Source organism: Neophocaena asiaeorientalis, unplaced genomic scaffold, assembly GCF_003031525.2.
Source record: "Neophocaena asiaeorientalis asiaeorientalis breed wild unplaced genomic scaffold, Neophocaena_asiaeorientalis_V1.1 scaffold65, whole genome shotgun sequence".
Taxonomy (NCBI): Eukaryota; Metazoa; Chordata; class Mammalia; order Artiodactyla; family Phocoenidae; genus Neophocaena; species Neophocaena asiaeorientalis.
In genome coordinates, this window is record NW_020173215.1 from 2,020,400 (window position 1) to 2,045,389 (window position 24,990).

General features: G+C 36.6%; 2 protein-coding genes across 7 annotated transcripts in view; one reads left to right on the forward strand and one right to left on the reverse strand.

Moving 5' to 3' along the window:
- Nucleotides 1-1,784, forward strand: part of FGF2 (fibroblast growth factor 2) — a 75,039-nt gene extending 73,255 nt beyond the window's left edge. The window contains 1 exon segment of the mRNA XM_024745076.1: nucleotides 1,599-1,784. Within this exon segment, the coding sequence (XP_024600844.1) occupies nucleotides 1,599-1,784 (186 nt within the window).
- A 189-nt stretch (nucleotides 1,785-1,973) lies between these two features.
- The window catches only part of NUDT6 (nudix hydrolase 6), a 47,076-nt gene continuing 24,059 nt past the window's right edge, over nucleotides 1,974-24,990 (reverse strand). For 4 of the 6 annotated variants that reach the window (XM_024745161.1, XM_024745158.1, XM_024745162.1 and 1 more), the window contains exons 4-5: nucleotides 6,755-6,809; nucleotides 1,974-2,653 (exon numbers count right to left, since the gene is read on the reverse strand). In XM_024745161.1, coding sequence (XP_024600929.1) covers nucleotides 2,256-2,653; nucleotides 6,755-6,809 — 453 coding nt within the window. In that variant the 3' untranslated portion in view covers nucleotides 1,974-2,255. Of the gene's footprint in view, nucleotides 2,654-6,754; nucleotides 6,810-12,263; nucleotides 12,319-12,409; nucleotides 12,430-24,990 lie in introns of those variants that run through there. The other 2 variants (XM_024745163.1, XM_024745164.1) reach the window with 2 other exon arrangements.

Sequence of the window (24,990 nt, forward strand, 5' to 3'; positions counted from 1 at the left end):
AAGGTACAATTTGTTGTAAGCCCTTTAGGAGCTACTTACCCACTTCCTCTGTGATGTCCTCTGAAGATCTCCTTTTCTCTTAAGTTTGTAATGGTGAGCAGTTAAACATTGAGTATAGGAAAAAAGCTCTGTGAATATGTTTATAAAGGTTAAAAAAATTACACTGCATCAGTTTTTAACAGGATTATTGACATCACAACCAATGAAGATGATTTGTAAACTTAGGATGGAGAGAACTGAAAATTGCTTAAAATGGGATGTTAGATGCATGCTTTTATTGAGACTGAATTTTGGCTCTACTACCCATTAAAAAAATGCAGTTTGTTTTCAAGTGCACATCAGCTGTTTAGTAACCTTACATGTCCGAATGTTCAGCACAGATGCACAATTTCCTTCTCTCCTCTCTGTGTAAAAAGGTACAAGTAACCTCTGTTTAAAAAATAAAAAAACAAACTTGTGGTTTCCATAATGTATCAATATTATCCATTTAATCCCCGGTACTATTTCTTTTCTCTAAAATACTAGCATCTGGCTGAGAAGGCAAATATTACTGGCATGGTATGTATCCCAGTTGGCCAAGCATTATAGGGAGTGCTAACTAGCAAGGTGGGGCACCCTGTAGGCTGACTGAACACCAAAAAATGAGCATATCAACGTCCTGAGGATAACTGACTGATGTGGTTTAGGTCTATTTCTGGGAAATTAGCCCATGAATCTCAATGCTGACCTTTCATGTTATCTTTATGATTACATGACTTTTCCTTTCACTCTTTACTTTTCAACTCCAGACCTTAAACCTGGAATAGAGAAAGAGGAAGATTTTTATTGGTGGCACTAAAAAGTGACAAGATAAAGTAAAACAGGTTAACGTCAGTTAACAAAGGAAGCACAATAATTTCACCAAAGGTAGCAAGTATTGGCTACAGAGTATCCATGCCACTGTTATTGCATTTGAATCTCTTTGAAAATCATGTGACAGTCCTGGGTATCATATAGCTGGGTCCTTGTGCAATGTATGCTTCTTTGTAAGGCTACCTGTGATTTATTTGCACTTAAGTTCCTTTCTTAGTAAGTTACAAAAAAAAAAGAAATGAGCAAACTAGATAAGTTTGCATTTCAGTTTTTAAAAGTTCAGTTAACAGTAGTCAAAACATTAAAGCCAAGTAAATATCCAGTAAAATTCTTACCTCTAGAAGCCGACTTACAGGAGCTATTAATCAGTTTTAGGTCTTTCTTGTTACTGGATGTATGTCTTTTTGGAGACCACTGAAATCTATGTTCATGGGATGTTTCAAGTCTGAGCCAGTGTGGTTCCTACACCACCTGTGTGCTCCTACTGCCTAGCACCTGACCTGTCCGTCGTGGGGCTGGAGAATGGTCCTTGGACTGCTCCTCCGAAGAAATGTGCTTGAAACTGTCCTGCTGATATGCTGTGTTCCTGTCCTGTGTCTTTCTGCAGACTCAGATTGTGTCAGATTTTGGCCTGTTGAGTCTCACTACTTTGATCGTCCTGCTGAACCCAAAGCACTGTGTACTGTCATTAAATATTTAACATGAAAAGTATGACAACAACTGCTAATTTTTCCTTTGTTTTTCAGAAATGTGTTACAGACGAGTGTTTCTTTTTTGAACGACTGGAATCTAATAACTACAATACTTACCGGTCAAGGAAATACTCCAGTTGGTATGTGGCACTGAAGCGAACTGGGCAGTATAAACTTGGCCCCAAAACAGGACCTGGGCAGAAAGCTATACTTTTTCTTCCAATGTCTGCTAAGAGCTGATCTTAATGGCAGCATCTGATCTCATTTCATATACCTCATGCAAGAAGAGGTATATTTTAGAAATTTGTTGATGAAAGGAAAAGAAAAATGTATACAGCTATCTGCTCAGTTTACGTAACTGGTCAGATAACCTTTTATCTAACAGTAAAATATTTAACCATTGCCTTAGTAAAACAACAACAACAAAAATTCCTGGAAAATGCATAGACTTCCACTTTTTATATAGAATTTGCCTTTATCCAGTGAAGCTTACTTACAGCTACAATCTTTTTCATACATTTGCTTCATTTGAAAAGAGGCTTTTAAAATGTGCATACGTACAAACAAGTTTTCTTCACGGAAATCATAGACATTAGAAAATTTGAGTCAGATATTTAGTTAACCCAAATGTCCACTACTTCTTATAATACGGCACACATTAATCTACAGGTACAATTTACTTAAACATTTTAAAACCATGTAAATATAAATCTAATCCATGCCTGTCATACTTTTATAACTGTCTGGCAGTTCCTTGTGATAGACTTTATAGAACAAGCCTGTGTAAACTGCTGGAAGTTCTTCCATGGTCAGATCAATCTTGTCAAACCCTTCTCTGTATCCATACAGCAGCAGCCTAGCAACTCTGCTGGTGATCGGAGTTGTATTTTCAGTCTTGACTAGGTCGCTGAGATCCATCCACTCACACCTTAAGCATTCACGCTGGCAAAAATTTATGGTGAATGAATATGGCTTTAGGCGGCAGATAATATACATATCTGACTTTCCAAAAGCTCCAGGATGGGTGTGCTGTTGCCGAATACTCAGGAGGGACCTGAATTCTGACTTTATACCAGTCTCTTCAAAAACTTCTCGAACTGCTGTATCTCCTACATAGAAGAAAATGTACAAATCAATAAGGATCACATTCTTAGGAATTTAATCATCAAAGATTTTCAAGAAGCATTTTCTAAATGCTCAAAAAGCACAACTTTACCCTAAGAAAATAAAGTTTTCAATGTAAACTCTTTGCCTTACTGGACATCCTGAAGTACCGAAGTATTTTCTTACCAATGTATATCTAAGAAGCTTTTGAAATACTGAATATTTCTTTGGCTGCTACTTGCAGGCTTACCCACTTATATATATATATATATTTTGGGAGTCACATTTTAAAAAATGCTTCCTGCTTTATTTCCCCAGAGGTGAAAACATAGGTTGCAAAGCTGCAGTTAATATTCCTACGTATTTTTTCATTATTATCCTGTTCCTGATTACCCATCAAAACTGCCTAAATTTATAAACATCAGAATTGAGAAAAAGTGATCCACTCTTCTTTATAAAAGTCTGGAGAGCTACAGAAGGTACTGAACTATGAAATGATTCAACTCTCCCCTGGTCTCTGCTGGGACTGTCAAGCCTCTGAAGTCATAGAGCTGTGAGTGGAATCCCACCATGGTTAATTTTTGGCATTTTCTTTGTTTCCTGCATTTCAAAGAACTTGGATTCATTCCTCCAACAGCAAAATGCTGCAGTCATTTCATCAGAAGTTTTCAAAAAACTTGCAATTTACAGAATTTTATAATACAACTAGGGTTTTCACATTTTATAAGGTTGATTTTTCAATAATATGCAAATTTCTGGGACAGGATTTTTATTGCCAATAACTTATTTTTGTGGCTGCTTTTTCTAAATATCCAGATGAAACTCCTACATGGGATTTCTCTAATTTTATGATGCTCTGTCATTGTCTCCCAAAGTGTTTTATAAGAAGCCCCTAAAAAAGCTGCCTTCCTTGCCTATTTGCTGGGAAGCTTCACAATTGCCACAGGTACAAATTTTTGTTCAACTACCCTTTAATGCCTCCATTTTCTTGTTTGTCAAATTGTCAATTATATTTGTCTTCTTAGTAGTCCTACTAGTGAGGAATAGGCAAGGAAGAGCAAGTCGTTGAAAGAAAAAAAAATGTCTCAAATGTTTTTTCTGATAAACAGCTCTGGAAATATGCACAGGAAAAGTGTTTAATAGATAAGACGTTTGTCTGCCATACTTGAATTATATGTGGATTTCCCTTATAATTGAGATTTGCCTTAGGTCAAACATGGTTAGAAATTATATTTTTAAACTGAAAACATAAAAGAAGAATTTATATGTTAAGGAAAACTTGCCTTAATAAGAAAGCTAATTTTTAGTAGTATACATGTTTGTTATTAAATTTGTTAAAGATTGTGGCAGTAGTCTTAAATTTTACATGTCATTTGCTGATCTGACTTAAAAATTGTTTAAATGTTTATTTTTATTCTTTAAACACTTTGAAAGATGACCATGGGGGTCTTGTTTAGCTTTTAGCAACACTAATCAAGAGTTTGGCATTTAGTTCTTGAGTCTGGCCTGTTGATGTGTTATGGAAGCACAGGACAGGGCTGGTGAGCGAAATCTGCCCTGCTCAGCAGTCACCACAGCAGTTGATTCAAAATTGGTGCTGCCTGGGTAGTTTGATCCGTTTAATTTGAATCCATGATATTGACTAGACTAAAAGCTGAATGGGCAAATAAGCGCTTTTGTATCTAGAAGAACCCCTTCCATCTTAAGATTGAAATCTCTTCTCCAAAGATTTTACCATGAATTTAAAGATTTTTCTATCTAAAGTGCTTTATTCTCCTGTACCTTTATTATTTTAATGTACTGTAAGCTAAATTGAAATAACTGTTTTATAGGTTTGAAGAACATAGGAAAAACCAAGAGGGTTTTGTTTTTCTTTTTGCTGGTTGAAAGATATGTTTAAAAACGTCAGTGTTTTGTTAAGTTAAAGGACAATAATGAAATGGAATTTATATTTGTTATTTCTATTTTCTAATATTTAATAGGATTAGATTGAAATAAAAGGAAAAACTGTGCAGAATATGGGTTTTTCTGGTATTTGTTTCCCTCTGACTCTGGTACACTGATGAATTCTGATCAGACCCCCCTGCTTTAAAGACCTTTGGCTATGCAGGGGTGCTCTTCCTGTCAGTGGTAATGAGATTTTTTTTCAGGAAGGCAGCTTCTCCATTTTTAACCTTGTACGTGTATTGTACTCTTAGAGTATTATATTATATGAAAACCTAAGGATTGCATTCTATTTTGTATACGCCCCCTTAATGATTTTCCTTTTTTTTTTAAGCACTACGGACAATAGTGCTTCATTTACCTAGTAGTATCAAAGAATGAATGATTCCAAACAAATGTGCTTCTCAGTTAACTACTGTTTACTGCTTAAGAGCCAATATGAATGTTTGCACATTTGTGATGGCAGTATACCTAAAGTATATTACATACTTTCCTAAAAACAGAGCTTAAAGAAAATAATTTAAATAATTCCTGGATGATCTGGCTTCATCATTAAGAATAATCTATTATTGTACTGTTACAAAATAGAAATGCCCTCTATACATAGTCTTCCAGATCTCTACTGTCAGTTATCATTTCTAACTGCTTTCAGGGTTTTATCAGTTCTGAGGCAAAGCTTCAATTTATACTACTCCTAGGTAGTGTGGTGAATGCCAATTGCTGCTTTTTTCTTACTTCCACATGGTGAGGTGTATATACGATCTCTGAATAGGTGGGTTGTTGTGACAACCACAAACACACAAAAAAAAGTAGTGAATTCCTAATAATATGGACTTGAAGTGTTCTGGAGTACACTCAAACCTACAATTATACACATTTGGCTTGGAAATGTGTTTCTCCATTTAAATATATCTGAAACTCAGACTATCCATACAAATTCAAATGAGAAAAGTCAATTCATTTGAGAAGGCAAGACTCAGAAGAGGAAGCTACACAAACCTTCTCCTGTAGACTGCTGTTTGCCCAGTATCAACTGGATGAGGATGTAAAACATAAACTTAACTAGTTCACATGATGTCATATCACATAAGGATAGTGTGAGATAATCAGGAGCTCTAGAATAAATGCCCTTCTCTTTCAACACTTGCACCACTACAAAATCCTTTTTATTTCAACAGAAGGCCTAGCAAACTCTAAGCAAAAGGTCAGTAAGTACCTAAAAAACAAAATTTGCTATGGATATATCTGAATGTAGTGAATTTACTTATAGGATATTAGGAGTTGATTCTATACTATGTATAGGGCATTTTAAATTTGTGGAACATTAAAAAAAATCGTTTCAAGTATATATATATATTTAAAATACTTAAAAATAATTTAGGACATTGCCTTCATATAAATGATGGCTAAAGAGACTAGGGGACATACATATTGAGGAAAAAGTCATAGACAAATAATACTGATATGAAATGAGTTGATTTATTATGATAGGGACTGCACTTGACCCAATGGTTTAAGGAATAGGTAGGAAAACTCAGTTTCTATTCTTTCCTTCCTGTAAAATCCTGACATAATGAGCTCAGTAAATTGTTTTAGGAAGTTATCTTTCATTTCAGACTTTCTCATTTGAGACATTTTACTATGCTTTGGCTTTCTATCCAAAATAAACAGTAGATAAAATTTTCATAAACAGAAGAATTATGTCACCACTGTTCTATAATTGACTTTATAAATAATTCTTATTTCACAATTCATTTAAAAGTTACTATTCATCCTTGTGTGATAGAATGCTCAAGAATTTGTTTTATCATAGTTTAATTCCAACAATTTTAGTTATATTCAAAATAACCCTTAATGCTAAACTTGACTGATGTACATCCAAAGCTTCTCATTTTCAAGCAAATTAATCTAGAAGCAGTCCTAAGCAGAAAAACAGGTGTTATGCTCCTAATGGTATTATTTATAACAATGAAATAAGTTGTAATATTGGAAGTTTTGCTGCTAATTTTATATCATCCCTGAAGTAACTTCACTGAAATTTTCTGACTTAGCCTAAACCAATTAGAAAAGTTAAAATCTTATTCTCAGCTCTACAGCAAGAAAGTAAACATATGAATTTCCTCAACATTTTCAAGTCAATTAAAGATATGTAATATACACACCAATATCTTCTCCAGGCTCTGACAGGCCTCCTGGAAACTTCCACATATTTTTCAACTGCAGTATAAAATCAGAAAATAAAGTTAACATACCTTTTATTCACAAACATACACAAACACACGAATGCCACAAAATTTACTCATAATTGGTCAAGGTGGTTGAGAATTTATTTTTTGGTTAATTATACGCAAATTTTTTTCAGCTTCCTTCCTCATGCCTCCCTTCTTTTTAGGGATAACTGGTGACTTGTGAAACCTTTTCCCACCTTTTTCTTCAGGAACTAGAAGTGGTTTTGTTTGGTTAATGTGATAAATTCTGTATAAGTGAAACAGTGGGGGGGGAACATCTACTGAATTTGTGTAGTTAAAAAAATTTTGCTGCTAGTTTATTAAAAAATAGAGGAATCTTACTGATGCTGCTATAAATAAGTAGAAAATACAGTATAAATTTAATCACTAAAGTATGCTACTTTCAATTTTCACATTTACTTTCTGTATTGTGTCTAATCAGATATGTTCATCTTAAGATTTCTCTTATTCTCTGTGTTAATGATTTTATGTACAAATGTAACTGCTTTTCATGGGAAGTGTGAATAAAATTGATTAGTTTAAGTTTGTGGCTTTTTGTATATCATTTCTGTTTTTGATGGGGAGGGGCAGGTGGGAAGATCTGATCTAGGAATGGGGATAAATGTGGAAAATTTATTTTAAATAATTCTGCAGTGACATGGGACAATATTCTTATGGCTGACATGATAATTTTTTCCTGTTAGGATTCTGTTGTATCAATCCATCACCATGATAAAAGCTGAAGAATGAGAAATTATGACATCCTCATAAAGGTACTGCAGCTTGGAGCCAGTACCCCTCATACTCTTCATTCATAAAACAAGTTTATGGACTTTACTGGTGTGCTTTGTGACCCACTCATTTCCTGCACAAGAGCTTCTTAAAGAATGTGTCATTTCCCAACTCTGCTAGGTTGGAGCCCAGTGGCATGGTTCCCAGAGTTTCCACAGACTTGATTATGTGGGTACAGAATTGAGGCTTACCACCCTTCTGTGTCTGGCTCAGACTTGAGATTAATTTATAAAGCATATTATGTTTTACTTTTTAAATGTAGAAATATATCTCTAAGAATATCTCAACATTACATGTACTGTCTTTGGGGTTCCATTTTGAAATTGTTCCAGAAGCAATGTTTCTACAAAAACTATGCAGTCTTTTGTCTGCTAGTATATTAAACTTCACCACCATAAATTATTTCTAACAAAAGATGTTATAATAGGGCAAACAATTCTCCAAAACAAAATCAACTTTTAAAAATCTTTACCTAGACCTGATTATAAATAATTGGAAACTTTTGATTAAATTTGGAGATAGGAACTTATTAGAAGGGGAAAATGCTAGCTATAAGGATTGAAAACAGCTCACACACATTTGACTTTGATTATTTCATAAACCTTAGGTATGGAAAGATTATTTTTATGCTGGTGATTAGTTTGCGATATTTTCTGGCATCAATTAGGTTTAAAGAGCTTATTTTAAAACAGCTTCCTCCTCCTCCCCAAAAGCTTGAGCTTACATTTAGTTCTAAGTGGTAGGTTGAGAGGCCTAAGTTTGAAAAACCTGGTTAATATTGTAGATATGATAGATCAGTGGAGGGACAAGTAGGTCTTCTCACTTTTTTTTTTAACGTTAAAAAATACTCCCACTAGCTGGGTTTAGCAATATAATAAGTAATAATAATAAATATTACTAGGTAATGTATATTGAATGTCCACCATGTTCCAGATACTATGCTAAATGCTTTAATAATTATACACATTTAAACTTTATAGTAACCCCACAAGAAACTATTACTGTTCCCATTTTTATTTTTTTCATTTCTTTTTTTATTGAAGTATAGTTGATTTACAATATTGTGTTACAGCAAAGTGTAAAAGTGTACAGCAAAGTGATTCAGTTATACATATGTTTTTCAGATTATTCTCCATTATAGGTTATTATAAGATATTGAATACAGTTCCCTGTGCTATACAGTGAATCCTTACTGCTTATTGTTCCCATTTTAGAAGTGATGAAACTGAGGACAAATAGGTTAAATAATTTACCTGGAGTGGCACAGTGTGTAGCAAAACTCACAGTTAAAATCCAGGCAATCTGATTCTAATCATCTTTTAAGAAATTTAAAAAGTTGGTTTGCTATTTTCATACTAATTCTTTACCACTATTTGCTGCTTTTTCATTTATCTTTTGATCTTCAGACCTCATTGGAACATTCTATATAAACCCAACGAGAATCTGTATCCTAGTCTTACATTCCTCCAGGGTTTGTGAATTTGAACTAAAACCTAGTTTGGTATCAAACGTCTTTGTATCTACCTCTTGCCTGTGAGTTCCCTATCAAGAATCGTTTGATTGGCATGAGATTTATTTCTCTGCTAATGATTTACTACTACTCTGCTAGTGATTTACTGTTACTCCACTAGTGATTTGCTATAACTCTACTAGTGATTTACTATTACTCTAACACTTCCAGTATATTGTTTCATAGGGGAAAAATTACTGAAGAAGGGGTAAGGTTGGGTTTTGAATATGAACAGTAACCCATAGTTTCTGTTTTCATCCTTGTTCTCCCTTCTAATAAAAGACAAAACATCTCTATGCTTCAAGTGTAAAATTGCAAGATCCTTTTCTCCCTAATCTTAAAAAAGGAACTTTCCACTCTCTTCTAAAAGAAATACTCTACTCAGACATTCTCTTGCCTCTTTGCTTGTTGGGTCCTACCCAACATTCACATATATGACCCCTCCCTGCTTTGAGTTAGTCAGGTCATCTAGTTCCTGAAGCATATCTGATCTGATTTTTACATACTACAAAAGGCAGTTATCCTTTTAAATTATAAAGATGTGTGATTTTTTTTTTTTTTTGTGGTACGCGGGCCTCTCTCTGTTGTGGCCTCTCCCGTTGCGGAGCACAGGCTCCGACGTGCAGGCTCAGCGGCCATGGCTCACGGGCCCAGCTGCTCCGCGGCATGTGGGATCTTCCCGGACCAGGGCACGAACCCGTGTCCCCTGCATCGGCAGGCAGACTCTCAACCACCGCGCCACCAGGGAAGCCCCAAAATGTGTGATTTTAAAGCATATTCAGAGTATTTCCAGCATATTGTAGAATGGTGAATGTGATGATAAATTTTTCCTATACGTTTGCCAATTATAAATCTTTTGTGTGTGTGTGTACGTGTGTGTTTGTAGGTGTGAGTGTAAAACAGAAGAGTGTGTAAATGATGTACAGTGGTCCCATCAATCACTGGAACCTCTTTCCTTCCTCGGTGTTAGGAACCGCTAGCCCCAATAGTAAGCATTTTGGATATCAACAAAGGGTATTATTTTTTTAATGCATTCTTCATACTAACAGAGTGTAAGATATTTTCTGTTAAGGCAATTTCAAGTTTAATACCACTGTTTCTTATGAAACCTATCCTGAAGATAAACTCAAGTTTATTTTAGCGTTTCTAGAATGGGTAAATAGGAGTGACTCATTTTCTGATCCTTTTTCTCACTATTTTTCCAACCCCACAGACATCTTCTGTTTTCCTAAGCAGATGATTTGCTTCAGGATCTTCCCTGGGTGTGGCTGCTGAAATCCTAACTAGGAATTTGTGTAAACAGAACCCCCCAAAGACTATTAATTTCTTTCAAATAGAAATTGTCTAATCTCAAGAACCTAGAACAAGGGTACAGACTTGCTAGCCTCTTCCTTTTGGTTCTTATATTATTTGACTTTATCATTCTTCCCTAACTCAAACTTGGTCAGATGCCTGAGATCTCATTATCTTTTCTTTTCACTGTTCTGGTCTTTAATGCTACTACTCTCACTCTTCAGAATTCAGAGCCACTGTGTTTAGATAAATCCAATTAACTACAGTATTATCACTGTTATGCGACGGATGCTACCAGAGATGTCTTAATAAGTTTGTTCATTCATTCAATAAAAATTTACTGAGTCCTAGGTTTAGGGCATACAGAAAATTAATGCACAATATGGCAAGGCTAGTCATTCTCTTTCTCCTTATACTACTGTATTTTTCTTAATAACATTCACCATCACTTTATATATTATTTATTCATTCACTTATTATTTGTATCTTACCTATTTGAATATAAGCTCCAGATGTAGAAACTTTGTTTTGTTCACTAATGTTTACTTAGAGCTTAAAACAGAGCCTACAACATAGTTATGTACAGGAACTCAGTAATGTTTGGCAAATGAATGAATAGGTCCCTACCATTAACTCAGCTCTTTAGCACCTGGTTTACAAGGTCAAGCCACTGTTAGGTCTTTTGTTCCTCAAAATCATGGGGCAGGGACAAAGGAAGGGACTATATGGGTAGGAAAGGAGAAAGGACATGTTTTAAGTATTTCAGCTTTGAGTCTGAGTGTGCATTTGCTCATGCAAAGAAAGGAGAAAAAATGGCTCAGATGTCTGAAAATAACGTTAATTAGTTATTTACAGCTAATAGCTATCATTTATGCTTCAATTCCACCTAACACCAAAATAATTACAGAAATTAAATATGATTTAGTCTCACTTTATACTTTTTATTACATTGAGCTATACATTAATACTGTTTTTATATTTTATTGCTCTGTTAGATAGATCTCTGTTCATAACTTAAATCAAAACCCTAAGAGTATCACTTCTATTTAATTCACAAAGAAACCAAAGTCTTATATAATTTGAATTTGTTTCTAGCTTCTGCCAATCCCAGCTGCCTAGAAGCACGGTGGGGATCATGATTAGGTTCTGAGCAGCAGTACTTTCTCTTAAAGAACCAATCACTGGCAAGACTGAAAATCAGCAAATGAAGAATCTGGATGCCCAGTGTTCTAGTTTGGAGGTTCTCAAACTTGACCGTGCACCTAAAACACCTGGAGGGCTTGTTAACACACAAATTGTTGAGCGGCATCCCCAGAGTTTGATTCATCAGGCCTGGGGGTGGGGCAGGGGTGTGAGAATGTGTGGTTTCTAAGAAGTTGATACTATGATTGTCCCTCAGCTTCAAATTCAGCCTCCGTGCTCTGCCTAGTGATGCTGGAGCTGGGACTCTGCTAAGCAGTTTTGGTCTTGCCAACTGACTCCCTGTTAGGCTCCACCAACAGACTGCAAGGCTGGAGGAGGAAGAAGGGAGCAGCTCCTCCTGTCTGCTTCCTGGGGGCTTCCCACGTGCTTGTGGTTCCTGTATTGCCTCGGCATGCTGCTTCATTCTGGCAGCAGCAGTTCCTTCCCATAGCAACAGCCAAATCCACTTTGCAGTTTCCTAGCATTTCCAACATGAGCTTCATTGTGTCCCCTCCCCAGAGACACTGGCCAGCTGATGCTGGGTCCCAGGCCCTCTGAGTCCAGAGACATCAGCAGCTGAACAGCATTTCTTATTAGAGATTTGATTAGCTATGTGCAGTCCCAAATGAAGGGATGCACAACCTACCAGAATAGTATAAAGATTACCTTAAACTGAAGACATATGAGATACAGCAAGATGCAGAAAGAAGCCTTTTCTGAGATTCCCTTTATCTGATTAAAGGTAAAGCTTTCTGAGGACAAAGCTGCCATAAATCCTTTCTGGGGAGCTTCCAGCCAGGAAGGAAACTAACCTTCAGCACCTGGTGAGAAACTGCATACACAAACTTTATTAGAAGCTGCCATAACTTCTAAAATTACTCTTTATATCCTTCACTTAATCATGTCCCTTTTCTCCATAATAATTTTTCTTCACACACTTTTGTTCTAACCTCTTTTTTTTTCTTTAGGCCAAATATGTACTGTTTAAGTATCATCGTTGGCAACTGAACTGAATGGAACTGTCAACCTAAACAATACAGTGGCATCTGTACTGTGTATTAAAAAAAGCGGAAAAACTACCTCCCTAAAAAACAAACCCCATTCAAGTGAAGTCTTTTGTATCCTATGCAAAGTATGATAGGCATTGCCATAAAACTACTGACTCCCTCAAAAAAATCCAAGTTTTAATTCCATTTATGTTTTCATCTGCTTTAGTTTAGTGAAAAGATTCCTCTCTAGGCTTAAATTCTGACTCTGCCAATTACCAGTTGTGTAATGTTGAAAAAGTTACTGCAACCACTCTAAAGTTTTTTTGAAAAATGGAGATAATAACGAATACCATTATTAAATAAGAAAATTTATGCAGAAGTATTTTGTCATCACAATTATCATTATTTATCTGATTTTATTTCTATTAAATAGCAAAACGATGGAATTAAAATAATTTTGTTTAGCCTGAAAACCTCATCAATTAGGATCATGAATGTGTACTATAACAGGAGAACAAGTGACTTGGAGAATGGTCGAGTGTTAGCAAATGTTTGGTTATGAATTTTTAGTAGGCTAGAAGCCATAGCAGAGCTGGTGCTACACTTTACTTGGGTTTTTAATCCTCTTGAGATATGGCTGTTGGTTCCAAGAGACATCAAATAAACCATTTAGGAACCTATCTAGGGTTAATTACTCAAAAGTCCCCCCAGCTTAAGGGTATGACCTTCAATTGACCCTAAAGGCAACTGACCCCCAAAGGAAACTTAAGGTGGAGGATTGAAAACTCTCCACTCACATCTTTATAAGCCCATGTTACAGGATGAAGAATGGCTAAAACAATGCCACTGTGGGTAGGTCTCTTGGAGTTTTTGTTTAGTCATTAAGTCTTGGGTCTCCCTTTGTTTCCTGACTACCTTGGAAAATACTAACAAACATTCCAGAAAACACTAGCAATTATTTCTTTGAAACTAAGATGAGCAAAACTAGAGAGGCACTGAATGCAATCATGATTAACTGAGAATCATAAAAGTTTTTAGTCATTTACAGTGGAGTTTAGGCAAATTTAGTATACATAGTTTTGACTATTGCCCTGTTTTAAAAATAAAGCTCAATTCAATTCTTTCCTTTTCAATTGCTGCAATACAGATTGCTCTGGAAGTTTGATTTCTGCAAACTAAAGCTGTTAAATCATTTGTCTTGGAAGGTTTTATAAGGGAAAAAAAAAAAACCATCCCCATAACATCACGCTGTCTAGGTTTGGAGTAAGACAGGTTAGCCATAATTGCCAGGGAAGCTCCTTCTTTTCTTTTTTTCAGACTGCAAGCCAATTTTTAATATTATTAGTTAGACCTAGGTTTGTTCTCTATGAATTTCCATGTTTTAATAAATGAGTAATTACATAAATAGATTCTTAGTTGGTTGATCCACCAGTCCTGAAAAACTGCTCAGAATGGAGCAATCATATTACTCTGGCTGTCTTTCAGTCTCTGTCAAAGTCCTTAATGAAATTTTATTTGATAAAGTCACTTACGACACAGCGTGCTCTTTTAAAATCTTAAAAGTTTACCCTTTTCTTTCCAAAATACCAAAGTGGTTTAAACCAGGTTATATCTGGTATCTTATCTTACATGTGCGTAAGTGTATAGGGAGAATTACAGTATTGGGATATTTCATTTGTGATCATCGAATCTAACTCCTTAATTTCATAAATGGGGCAACTTAGGTTCCCAGGGGCTCACAGATTTGCCCAGAGTTGTACAGCTAGCTAATGGCAGGGCCAAATCTTAGAACCCAGGTCTCCTGATCCAATTTTGTTTGTACAACTTCTTATGTCACTTGAGCGTAGAAAAAATTAAATTTTGGTGATACTGTTGCTTCTTTAAATGCAAGGAAAAGACAGTTAAAGGCATACACTTAAAAGACAGTAAAACCTTTTATAATATCTCTTTAGAAGTAACTTTTATATACGAAGGTATAGATTATTTTTCCAACTTAGCAAAAGAAATTAACCAATTTATGTTACTTGTATATACTTGTATACCATATATATATGGTATCTGCCAATGTTTGGGCATATCATCTCTCTGCCATACTGCAGAGTTATAATATCCACTTTCAGTCTAACCCAATTTAATTGAACAAAATCCTAAGTTTTCTCAGACCTTGGGTACTAAATATTATATATTAATACAACCTCCTTTGGCCTAAGGGTAGTTAAGACCTGAATGATAAAATAGTAAAATAATGACTACGGGAACTGTTCTTTTGTAGGTTAGAGTAGGGTAAGTTAAGGACCATCTGGTGTTCCTCATAATTTCAAGGCATGTAGGGAAATAGCTGTATGTCTTTGAAATCCTTACTTGATGCTTGGAATTGAATGTGGAGAGAATCAGGGCTTATCACTCTCACATGAAATGAGTTTACTTAGGTTTGGGCTAATTTTTTTTAAGATTACAGACTCTAAAATTAGATTGGTTTTACTACTACGTTATCTGCATAATTTTGGGTAAATAGCCTCTCTGCGTGCCTTTCACCCTATCTCCAATTTCTAGATCTAGCAATATACCCTATGGTAAAAGGGTAAATAACATAGTATAGTGATAAATAAACAGAGTATAGCTGTCCATATATCATCTTCATCACTGTCACCTCAATCAAAATCTTTCAGTAAACAAAATCTGAATTGTTTCTATGTCAAATCTAAACTCCTCTTCCTGGCTCTCAGGCCCCCTCATAACTAGGCCCTATTTTTACCATTCAGTCTTGCTTCCTACTTACTCTCCACTCATTACCATCAAATATACATATACATACATACATACATATATATAATGTACTCCAATTCAAATATAAAACTTACTGATGGCTAGGCACAATACTACTTTAGGTACCCAATAAAAATCTGTTGAAGATAAAGTTTAGTTTGAGTCAGAGATCCTGCCTTAACTAAAACTTTAACGTTACTTAATACCATGAGAGTGCTTTCAGATAGCGTTTCTGAGAAATGATTGATACTGCTTTCAGCTATAATTATGAATATTAGTTTAAAATTTAAAAACATATATGAGGAGAAAAATGTATGACTCTATCCACCAATATTTACTGAAGTCTCAGAAAGTATCAAAGTAATTATTCTCGTCACTTATACTCCTGAGCATGAAAGCATCTGACCTCTAAGCATGGTACTTCTCTTAAAAACTTCTGTTACTTCTAGTTGCCTATAGTTCTTATTTGGGTGTATGAGGCTCTTTAATTCTGTTCCCAATCTAGCTGTCAAACCAAATATTTTACCATTCCCATCTGTAAAGGAGAGACGGTCCATACAGGCAGACGCTTGGCCCAGGGAGCCCCATTGCCTGCTGGGAAATCTGCTGAGTCAGATAGAGGGGCTGGAGAAGCCTAGACTCTGCTTGTGAGGAGTGTGTGCATGCTGGCTTGCTAACAATCAGGGCAAAAAGAGACCAGCACTGGCGGGTGCCGCCTTGCCACACTTCCCAATCCGAAGGGGTGAATGCCTGGGTCCCGCTTACTCCACACCTCAGCCTGGTGTGAGATAAGGGCAGAGACTCAATCTAGCTGCACGTACAGACTGGGCTGCCTGAGGTGGATCAGGGCCAAACTGCAGAGACCACTGTCAGTGCACACATGCGGGTGGTGGATCAAACTGAGCAGACACTGTCAGTGCTGCACCGGGCCGTGCCACAATTACGTGCAGTGGCTAACTGCCAAATCTCCAAGTCCCTGGGAGAGGACTCGATATAGCTGCACAGAGACAACTTGAAGGGTCTGAGGTGTGGTCTGGGGAGAACCTCGGAGCCTGTGGTAGGTGTGTGGACAGCAGGGGCAGGTCGGCTGCAGCAGACTTGGTCAGCGCATGCATAGGTGGTGCCATAAAAAAGCAGAGTGGCTGGATGCTGCGTCTTGAGCAGACAGGCCCTGGGCAGGAGTACGCAGTGGTACGTTTCCCGTGGGAGTGCTCTGGCTCCAGCTCCACCCACTTCGCACTGCAGGGTGGAGCTGGATGTGGGGCTGGCAGGTCCTGGAAGAGGTCTACCACAGAGGCTGCCCAGGTCCCAGGTGCAGCACAGCAACCTCAATTCCTGCAGTCACAGCCTCCAGCCCCAGTCTACTCCGCACCACAGCCTAGCACTGGGTCTGGGATGAACACAACAGAGAAAGGGACGAGACCATGGGCTGCTTCTGGGCGAAACTGTGGGCAACTACAGGTGCACAGGTTCACTGTGACTACACAGGCCTTATATGCTTCTGCAGTCACCTCCTTTGGGGCAGAGCACACACTCAAGGGCAACTGAACCTAACTGCACCCAACCATTAGGGCTTCTTCAACAACTGGGGAGCAGACACTGCCCCCAACAGGGTGGTGACAGCCATGGAGCAAAGAGGAGGCCCTGCTCCTCATCTAGCACAGGTTCTGCACACCACAACACCTATTACAACCCCTATCAATGGGATAACAGCCAGCACACTCTGAAGAAAGAAGTGGCTGGCATCTATACCAAAACAAGCCCTTGCACCAAAAATAACAGACTCACACAGTCTACACAGGAAAACACCCCTTCAAGATCAAAGTAGATAATGGTTTCTCCTAAATTCACGGAGACAGAGAAAGTTTAAAAACAGAGGAACTACTCCCAATAAAAAGAACAAGAGAAATCTCCTGAAAGAACAAATAATGAAACAGACCTCACCAGTCTATTAGACCCTGAGTCCAAAAATGAGGTAATAAAAATGCTTATTTAAGAAAGATTATTGGGACTTCCCTGGCGGCACAGTGGTTAAGAATCTGCCTGCTAATGCAAGGGAAATGGGTTTGATCCCTTGTCTGGGAAGATCCCACATGCTGTGGAGCAACTAAGCCCACGTGCCACAACTACTGAGCCTGCGTGATACAACTGCTGAAGCCCATGTGCCTAGAGCCCATGCTCTGCAAAAGAGAAGCCACCACAATGAGAAGCCCACATGCTGCAACGAAGAGTAGGCCCCGCTCACCACAAATAGAGAAAGCCTACATGCAGCAACAAAGACCCAATGCAGCCAAAAATAAAGTTAAAAAAAGATTATTAATAAAATTCAGATTAATAAAATGAAATTTACTAAGATCATTAATAAAATAAATAATAAAAGTTTATTAATAAAATAAAAAAGACTATTAATAAAATTCAGATCACTGTAACAAGGAACTATAAACTAAAAATGAACCAAACAGACAATTCAATTACTGAGATAAAAACCTATCTAGAAGCAATGAATAGCAGACTAAATGACACAGAAGGAATAAGTAATCTAGGAGACAGAATAATGGCAATCACCCAATCAGAACAGCAGACAGAAAGACAAATGAAAAAAAATGAAAGCAACATACGAGATCTATGGGATATGTAAAGTGTGCCAACCTATGCACAGAAGGAGAAAAGAGAAAAAAGGGTATCAAAAATGTATTTGAAGAAATTATGGCTGAAAACTTTCCAAACCTTAAGAAGGAAACATATATCATATCCAGGTACAGGAAACACAGAGGGTCCCAAACAACATGAACACACACAAAGACATATCATAATTAAAATGGCAAAAGTTAAAGTGAGGATTCTAAAGGCAGCAGGAGAAAAACAAAGAGTCAGTTACAAGGGAATCCCATAAGGCTATCAGCTGATTTCTCTGCAGAAACTCTGCAGGCCAGAAGGGAGTGACATGATATATTCAAAGACCTGAAAGGGAAAAACCTGCAACCTAGGATACTCTACCCAGCAAGGTTATCATTTAGGAGAGAAAGAATTTCTCAGACAAGCAAAAACTAAAGGAATTCAGCAATACTAAACCTATCCTAAAAGAAATACTGAAAGGTCTTCTCTAAATAGAAAAGAAGCAAGAACCTATAGAAAAAGAAAAACAAGAGGATAGGCAAATATATGAAAGGATTGAAAATTAAATAAGCAAGCACACAGATTTAAAAAACAATTAAAAAATTGTAGAAGTGATTATAACTAGAACAAACAGTAAAAGGGTAAGCATGAAGATGCAAAACAGGATATCAAAATCACAAAAAGTGGGAGAGGGGAGTATAAAAATGTAAATCTTTTAGAACGTGTTTGAACTTGCATGACTATCAATTTAAAGCAGATACAGTTATGGGTCAACATACTTGTAAACCAGGGTAGCCACAAATCAAAAACATACAATAGATTCAAAAAAACTAAAAAGAAAGAAACTCAAGCAAACTAAAAAAGAAAACCATCAATCACAAAAGGAAAAACAAAAAGAAGAAATGAGCCAAAAAGAGCTACAAAAACAACTGGAAAACAAGGTTTTAAATGGCAACAAGTACATACCTATCAATAATTACTTTATGTGTCAACGGACTAAATGCTCTGATCAGAAGACACAGAGTGACAGACTGGATTTAAAAAAAAAAAACCTATAATATGCTGTGGACAAGAGACTCACTTTAGGGTGAAATACACACACAGGTTGAAAGTGAGGGGATGGAAAAGGTATTTCATGCAAATGGAAACCAGAAAGCAGGGGTAGCAATACTCGTATCGGACAAAACAAACTTTTTAAAAAAGTCTACAAAGAAAGACAAAGATGGACACTTTATAAGGATGAAAGGGATCAATACAAAAAACCTGATATTACACTGTAACATATATGCACCCAATATAAGAGCACTTAAATATATAAAACAAATACATAACAGACATAAAGGGAGAAACTGACAGAAATACAATAACAGTAGGAGACTTTAACACCCCACTGATATCAACAGACAAATATTACAGACAGAAAATCAATAAAGCAACAGAGGTCCTAAATGACACAATAGACCAGTTGGACTTAATTGATGTTTACAGGACACTACATCCAAAAAAACCAAAATAAACATTCTTCTCAAGTGCACATGGAACATTCTCTAGGATAAAACACATACTAGGACACAAAACAAGCCTCAACAAATTTAAGAGGATAGAATTTACCTCAAGCATCTTTTCTGACTACATGAAACTAGAAATTAACCACAGAAAGAAAACTGGGAAAAGAATGAACACGTGGAGACTAAACAATATGCTACTAAAAAACCAATGGGTCAACAATGAAATCAAAGAGGAAATCAGAAAATACCCGAGACAGATGAAAATAAAAACACAACCTTACAAAAATCCATAGGATGCAGCAAAAGCAGTTCTATAAGGGAAGTTCATAGCAATACGGGACTTCTTCAAGAAACAAGAAAAATCTCAAATAAACAACCTAACCTACCAACTGAAAGAATTTTAGAAAAAGAAGAATGCACAAAATCCAAAGTCAGCAAAGTCAGCAGAAGGAAAGAAATAATAAAGATCAGAGAGGAAATAGAAGAGAGATCCAAATAAACAAGAGAAAAGATCAATAAAGGCAAGACCTGCATTTTTGAAAAGATAAAACAAAATTGACAAACCTCTAGGCAGGTTCATCAAGAAAAAAAAGAAGAGAGAACCCAAATAAACAAATTAAGAAATGAAAGAGAAGAAATAACAACTGATACCACCACAAATAAGAAAAAAAAATCCTAACAGAATCCTATGAACAGTTATATGCCAACAAACTGAACAACCTAGAAGAAACGGACAAATTTTAGAAACATACAGCCTGCCAAAACTGAGTCAAGAAGAAATAGGTAACTTGAACAGACCAACCTCTAGATGTGAAACAGAATCTGTAATTAAAAAAACTGCAAACAATAACCCAGGACTGGACAGCTTCACTGGGGGATTCTACCAAACATAGAAAGAAGAACTTATACCTATCCTCCTCAAACTATTCCAAAAGACTGAGGAGGAGGGAACACTCCCAAATTCATTCTATGAAGCGACCATCACCGTAATACCAAAACCAGACAAAGACACTACAAAAAAAGAAAATTACAGGCCAACATCTTTGATGAACACAGATGCAAAAATCATCAACAAAATACTAGAAAACCAAATCCAACAATACATACAAAGATCAAAAACCAAGATCAAGTTGAATTAATTCCAGGGTTGCAAGAATGGTTCAACATATGCAAATCAATCAACGTGACACACCACATTAACAAAAGGAAAGACAAAAACCACATGGTCATCTCAACAGATGCAGAAAAAGCATTCCACAACATCCAACATCCATTCATGATAAAAACTCTCAACAAAGTGGGTATAGAGGGAAAATATCTCTGTAATAAAAGCCATTTAAGACAAATCCACAGGCAACATAATACTCAGTGGTGAAAAGCTGAAAGCCATCCCACTAAGTTCTGGAACAAGATAAGGATGCCCACTCTCACCATTTCTATTCAACATAGTATTGGCAGTCCTAGCCACAGCAATGAGACAAGAAATAAAAAGTATCCAAACCAGAAGGGAAGAGGCAAAATTGTATTTATACACAGATGACATGATACTCCATACAGGAAACTCTAAAGACTCCACACAAAACTATTAGAGGTTTACCTCCTCCCCCAAATACATCAAAAACACAAAGACAAGTGGAATGATTCACACAGAACATCTAGTGAATGCTGGCAGAATGGGAAGAAAACTTCCACATAACCGAGTTAAGACAAAACAATAAAGGAAAAAAAAGAGAGAGAAAGGAATCCAATGGGACCTGAGCCCCAGGGAGGGAGCTGTGAAGGAGGAAAGCATCAAATAAAATACAAGGGAATCCCCAATAAGGTTAACAGCTGAGTTTTCAGCAGTAACTATTCAGGCAAGAAGGAAGTGGCACGATATTTAAAGAGATGAAAGGGAAAAACCTAGAACAAAAAATAATGTATCCAGTAAGGCTCTCGTTCAGATTCGATGGAGAAATCAAAACCTTTACGGACAAGCAAAAGCTAAGAGAATTCAGCACCACCAAACTAGCTTTACAATAAATGGTAAAGGAACTTCTCTAGGCAGAAAAGGTCACAACTAGGAGCTAGAAAATTATGAATGAGAAAGCTCACTGGTAAAGGCAAACATACAGTTAAGGTTGGAAATCATCTACACACAAATATGATAGGAAAACCAGAAATTGTGAGCAAAGCAGAGTACAAATGGAGGATATTGGAAATGGTTTGGAAATTAAGAGACCAGCAACTTAAAACAATCTAATATATATATGGCCTGCTACATCAAAACCTCATGGGAACTGCAAACCGAAAATCTGCAATAGATACACACACACAAAAAAAAGAAAAAGCAATCCAAACACAACAGAAAAGATAGTCATCAAATCACAAGAGAACAAAAAAGGGAAGAAAAAAACCCTACAAAAACAAACCCAAAACAACTAACAAAATGGCAATAAGAACATACATGTCAATAATTACCTTAAATGTAAATGGATTAAATGGCCCAACCAAAAGACGGAGACTGGCTGAATGGATACAAAGACAAGACCCATATACACACAGTCTACAAGAGACACATTTCAGATCTAGGGACTTATACAGAAAGTGAGGGGATGGAAAAAGGTATTCCATGCAAATGGAAATCAAAAGAAAGCTGGAGCAACAATACTCAAATCAGACAAAACAGACTTTACAGGCTGTTATGAGAGACAAAGAAGGATACTACATAAGGATCAAGGGATCAGTATAAGAAAATATAACAATTGTAAATACATATGTACCCAATAGAGAGGTACTCAATGTATGAGGCAAATGTTAACAGCCATAAAAGGAGAAATTGACAGTTACCACAATAATAGTGGGGGACTTTCACAACCCACTTTCATCAACAGACAGATCATCCAGACAGAAAATCAATAAGGAAACACAGACCTTAAATAACACAATAGACCACATAGACTTAACTAATATTTACAGAACTTTCCATCTGAAAGCAGCAGAATACACGTTCTTCTCAAGTGCACATGGAACATTCTCCTGGATAGACCACATCTTAGGCCACAAATCAAGCCCCAGTAAATTTAAGAAAACTGAAATTATATCAAGCAACTTTTCCAACCACAACGTTTTGAGATTAGAAATCACATACAAGAAGAAAACTGTAAAAAACACAAACGTGGAGACTAAACAGCCAATGGACCACTGAAGAATTCTAAGAGGAAATGAAAAATACCTAGAGACAAATTACAATGAAAACACAATGATCCAAAACTTGTGGGACACAGCAAAAGCAGTTCTAAGAGGGAAGTTTATAGTGACACAAGCTTATCTCAGGAAACAAGAAAAATCTCGAATATACACCCTAACCGTATACCTAGAACAACTAGAGAAAGACGAGCAAACAAAACCCCAAGTTAGTTGAAGGAAAGAAACCATAAGGATCAGAGCTGAAATAAATGAAACAGAGATGAAGAAAACAACAGCAAAGATCAAAACTAAAAGATGGCTCTGTGAAAAGATAAACAAATCTGATAAATCTTTTGCCAGACTCATCAAGAAAAAAAAGGAAGAGAACTCAAATCAATAAAATAAGAAATAAAAAAGAAGTTACAATGGACAACACAGAAATACATGAGATCATATGAGACTACTAAAAGCAACTATATGCCAATAAAATGGACAAATTCTAAGAAAGGTCCAATCTCCCAAGACTGAACCAGGAAGAAATAGAAAATATGAACAGGCCAATCACAAATATTGAAATTGAAGCTGTGATTAAAAAACCCCCACCGAACAAACGTCCAGGACCAGGTGGCTTCACAGGTGAATTCTACCAAACATTTAGAGAAGAGTTAACACCTCTCCTTCTGAAACTCTTCCAAGAAATTGCAGAGGAAGGGACATTCCTAAATTCATTCCATGAGGCCAAAACCAGACAAAGATACCACACACACACACACAAAAATTCACAGGCCAATATCACTGATGAACATAGATACAAAAATCCTCAATCAAATACTAGCAAACTGAATCCAACAATACATTAAAAGAATCATACACCATGATCAAGTGGGATTTATCCCAGGGATGCAAGGATTCTTAAATATCCGCAAGTCAATCAGTGTGATAAACAACATTAAGAAACTGAAGAATAAAAATAAAAAAACCCTATGATGATCTCAATAGATGCACAAAAAGCTTTTGACAAAATTGAACACTGATTTATGATAAAAACTATGAAGAAAGTGGGCACAGAGGGAACCTACCTCAACATAATAAAGGCTACATATGACAACCCTACAGCTAACATCATTCTCAATGGTGAAAAGCTGAAAGCATTTCCTCTAAGATCAGGAACAAGACAAGGATGTACACTCTCACCATTTTTATTCAACGTAATTTTGGAAGTCCTAGTTACAGCAATCAGAGAAGAGAAAGATATAAAAGGGATCCAAATTGGAGAAGTAGAACTGTCAGTTTGCAGATGACATGAGATTATACATAGGAAATCCTAAAGATGCTACCAGAAAACTACTAGAGTTCATCAATGAATTCAGTAAAGTTGCAGAATACAAAATTAACACACAAAAATACCTTGCATTCCTATACACTAACAATGAAAGATCAGAAAGAGAAATTAAAGAAACAATCCCATTTACCATTGCATCAAAAAGAATAACACACCTACCAACGAAAAAACGACAATCCAAAACCTTTGGGATGCATTAAAAGCAGTTCTAAGAGAGAAGTTTATAGTAATACAAGCTTATTTCAGGGAACAAGACAAATCTAAGGAGGCAAAAGACCTGTACTCTGAAAACTATAATGTGCTGATGAAAGAAATGGAAGATGACACAAACAGATGGAGAGACATACCATGTTCTTGGATTGGAAAAATCAATATTGTGAAAATGACTATACTACCCAAAGCAATCTACAGATTCAATGCAATCCCTATCAAATTACCAATGGCATTTTTCACAGAACTAGAATAAAAAATTTTACAATTTGTATGAAACAACAAAGAACCTGAAGAGCCAAAGCAATCTTGAGAAAGAAAAATGGAGCTGGAGGAATCAGGATCCCTGACTTCAGACTATACTACAAAGCTACAGTAATCAAGACAGTATGGTACTGGCACAAAAACAGAAATATACATCAATGGAACAGGATAGAAAGCCCAGAGATAAATCCTCCCACCTATGGTCACCTAATCTATGACAAAGGAGGCAAGAATATGCAATGGAGAAAACACAGACTCTTCAATAAGTGGTGGTGGGAAAATTGGACAGCTACAAGTAAAAGAATGAAATTAGAGGGCTTCCCTGGTGGCGCAGTGGTTGAGAGTCTGCCTGCTGATGCAGGGGACACGGGTTCATGCCCCGGTCTGGGAAGATCCCACGTGCCGCGGAGCAGCTGGGGGCCTGTGAGCCATGGCTGCTGAGCCTGCGCATCTGGAGTCTGTGCTCCGCAACGGGAGAGGCCACAACAGTGAGAGGCCCGTATACCGCAAAAAAAAAAAAAAAAAAAAAA